The sequence below is a fragment of the Rhagoletis zephyria genome, unplaced genomic scaffold, assembly GCF_001687245.7.
Source record: "Rhagoletis zephyria isolate East Lansing unplaced genomic scaffold, Rhagoletis_zephyria_1.1 Rzeph_scaffold_00533, whole genome shotgun sequence".
NCBI lineage: Eukaryota > Metazoa > Arthropoda > Insecta > Diptera > Tephritidae > Rhagoletis > Rhagoletis zephyria.
Window position 1 is genome coordinate 231,429 of NW_016157617.1, and position 3,731 is coordinate 235,159.

Genomic DNA, 3,731 nt, shown 5'->3' on the forward strand with positions numbered 1-3,731 from the left:
GTTTCGCTTAGGACTGGCAAATGGATTTTTTGAGAAACTTATTCCTGGCCAAATTACCCCCGGAAGTGTGCCATTTCCTGTCGAAAGGCTAACGCTATTATAAAAAAAAATAATTTTTTGGATCTGACTGGGATCAAGTATCGATGCTGGGCCCTACCGGGTGGAATTACGGTCTAACTCTAACCACTCGTCCACGACGGCCGCAAACTACTTTGTACTACATATTTCGGTGTGGTGTAACTTATTCTACTATACCCTACGTCCTCGAATTTTGTGTAATTTCACGAAAACAACGATTATATTTTTATTAAATTCACTTTTTATTTTAGGATACCAATTTACATTCACTTACACAGTTATATAATACAAATTTTTATGGAAATAAAAGTAAATTAATTTTTTATCTCTAGCGTATGAGTTCATACACGTTCGAAGTCAATTTTGTACCGTGCGACTTCATGTGTCCGCTGAGACCCGCATGTTGGGCAAAACGTTTTCCACAAAACTTGCATAAATACCTCTTTTCCGCATTATGGATAAGCATATGCTGCCGCAAATGCTTAGTGCTTACAAAACCTTTGTTGCACACATTGCATATTTGGTCCCGCACATTCCTGTGGACGCTCATATGCTCGTTCAAGGATCCTTTATCATAGAACTTTTTCGAACAAAGTTTACACCTGTGACGATAACGCTTCTGGTGGCGCAACGAGTGTGACAGAAGGTGTGATGACGTTCGCGTTTTGTGACCACAAACATCGCAAACAAATGGACGTTCGTCGGTGTGCGTGCGCATATGGATTTTTACTTCCGAGGTCGTTGCGCATGGCTTGTTGCACACCTCACATTTAAAAGTGTAGTCTTGTACGTGTCTTCGTAAATGTACTGACAAATTACACGACAGTTGGAATCCATGTCCGCAGATATCACATCTGAATGGTAACGAACCGTCGTGAGATGCTACATGTACTTTGTATGCGTCCGCGCCAAGCAGCAATTTTCCACATTGTGGGCAATAAAAGGGCGGAACATCGACCTCGAGAAATCTAATGTGATCGTGATACGAAATTATTGGTAGATATGCCAAGTTTTTTCGTTGACATAGAATTTTTCTTTTCTTTTCGTATGTACAAGACCTACGCAGTCGTGTTATTTCAATTTCCAATTCGCGCTGTGTCAAATTTAATCCGGATTTTTCGTTAAATTCTAGCTGTAATAGCTTTATTGCCTCTTCACGTCTATTTTTGAATCTATATGAGATTTCTTTCTCATCCCAAAGGCAAGTGAGTGTTTTATAAATTTCAGCCAACATTATGGATTGTGCATCATCTAAAAGGATATCACGTTTGGCCTGGAAAACAAAATACAAAAAATATTTACTAAAAACCGTACCTGGAATAAGAAGCTGAGTAAGTGACCAGCTATCAATATTTTCATTGTGTACATACGATTAGCTTAAAAATGAGTTTTGCAAATTCTTCAAAGGAAAAAGATTAAAGCTCTTTAAAACATGAACTGATAAGTTTGAATTGTTTAAAACTTGGCACTGCTTAAAACTTTATTTTAATTTAATTCGTTTTTTCCATAGCTAATCTCAAATTGCACTTATTTCGTTCGCGGATAGTAAGAACGGAATCAGTTATGCAGTTAATAATTCGAAATCCGTTACCCCTAGTACAATCAAATTAAGAGTCGAAATTGGTAATTTTTCGGTTTCTGATGGTGAATTCTTTTTGGATACTGTGAAGCTAGTCTCTAGGAATGTAAAATTTGATTTGAGTAGTTGTGGGATCGCCGGCTACTTCAAACCGTTATTTAACTCAGTGGAACAGCCATTTTAAAGCCACACTTAAACGTTAGTATACATAGGTGATAGTTAAGCTCCAAAAGAACTGAGCTCCATCGCATCACGCACTGTTTGTGCATATGTTTAAGCTCAAAATTTTTAAAACTTAAAATCGACCGACTAAACTATCAGGCAGAATACGCGCAATGAGCTGTAACACTAAGTCCCCACAGGAACTGCCAATTACGTGGTTCGCTCTGAGTTACTTTGGCGAATCATCCGATATATACGGCACATTCTTTATTTGGTTTGACAGTTCATCGTTGTTTTTTTCCTTCTTTCCTCTTTCTTTGCTTTGATGTTTTGTATTCTCACTTGCTTTGACAGCTGAGTTCGATGAATTTTCGATTAAAATTGGGGACGGCAATGATTTGTTCGTGCGGCCGCTGTGGGGTAATGGTTAGCAGTGCGCGCTACCATTCCGCATGGCCTGGGTCCGAGCCCAGGTTCCGACTAACATCAAAAACAAAAGGTAAGACAATTTTTTTTTTTCTAATAGCGGTCGCCTCTCGGCAGGCAATGGCAAGCCTCCGAGTGTAGTACTTCTGCCATGAAAAATAGCTTCTCATAAAAATATAATCACCGTACGGAGTCGGCGTAAAACTGTAGGTCCCTCCCTTTTGTGTGAAAACATCAAGGCGCACCCACAAATCGGAGAAGCTCGGCCAAACACTAACATATTGTGTAAGCGCCCATCTATTATTATTATAACGATTTGTTCGTAATTCGCATTATAATTGAATCTGAATTACATACGAATGAAGTAATTCGCTCCCAAAACTTTGCGAATTAAGTAAGTGATTAGGCTCGCCAATTACGAATGAAATGGGAATGCCATATAATCGTTTAACAATCGGCCGATAGTTGGCCAAAGGGAATGGGCTTTGACTCCATACGTATTAGTCGACTTCAATATTGCGCTTCCCTTTGGGTGATGAAGTCCAGCTAACAACGAAGGAGAGAAAAACTAGTATCGGTCGCCATTTATAAACAAAAAGAGCGAACTATATAAGAATAACGAAACGCGAAGCTAGTAGAAATTAGTTACGTGAATTCTTAGCTGGCTATTTCTGCTTACTTTTATGGTGAACAAAATTTACTTACAAAAACTAGTAATATTTAATTATTGGTAATCATCTGTACGAGAACGAACTTATCGCGGACATTTCTATGATGGCGTCACACATACCGCTGGTTCTGACAAACTCGCCAAGAACAAAGTACGGTACTTATGAATGCGCCACTCTTTGTCTTCTCTACATCGTGATAACAGCGTGCGTACCTGCATACAATTTCATGCTAATCAAAGCTAGTCACTAACGTCCAGCTAATTTGACATTAGTGGTATGGTTCGCGAACAAATCAGACATTAGTGAAGGAATGTGCGCGAACATTGCATACATTATTGGCTATTTTAACTTATCATCCGATTCAAAGTCTGTAGTAGAAGCTTAATCAATTTCAAGAGAATTTAAATTCATGCACAACTGACTCGATACTTGCGAATTCTTATGGCCAATTTCAAATGAATATTTAAATGGCACTTAAGTTTAATTGTGGATTGTTGCTTAAATGCCATTTAACTTTCGTTGGGTTTCAGATCAACTTCGTTTAAATATGCTAAACAATTGGCAATGCATATTAAAAATTAATACTTTATATTTGATTATCGTTTAAAAATGTTCGTATTTAAAAATAATATTTTCATACCAAAATTTGGCGCGTACGTATTTGGATGTCCACATCTGAAAATGTACATATATATAAGTGTATACACTGTGTATGATCATCATGATTAAATAATACAAGGTTGGATAACCTGGCAGTTGTCTCGCTCCCGCATTCTGCCTTAGCCTGAGTTGCTGTCTTTTTTATTTACAGAAAC

At 38.0% G+C, this 3,731-nt stretch overlaps 1 protein-coding gene across 1 annotated transcript; it reads right to left on the reverse strand.

Annotated features, from left to right (window-relative positions):
- Positions 1 to 320: 320 nt before the first annotated feature.
- Positions 321 to 2,294, reverse strand: LOC108360187 (zinc finger protein 239-like). Its single transcript, XM_017612376.1, has one exon. It carries the CDS (start codon positions 1,310 to 1,312, stop codon positions 407 to 409), a length of 906 nt encoding a protein of 301 aa, XP_017467865.1. The 5' UTR covers positions 1,313 to 2,294; the 3' UTR covers positions 321 to 406.
- Positions 2,295 to 3,731: the final 1,437 nt, after the last annotated feature.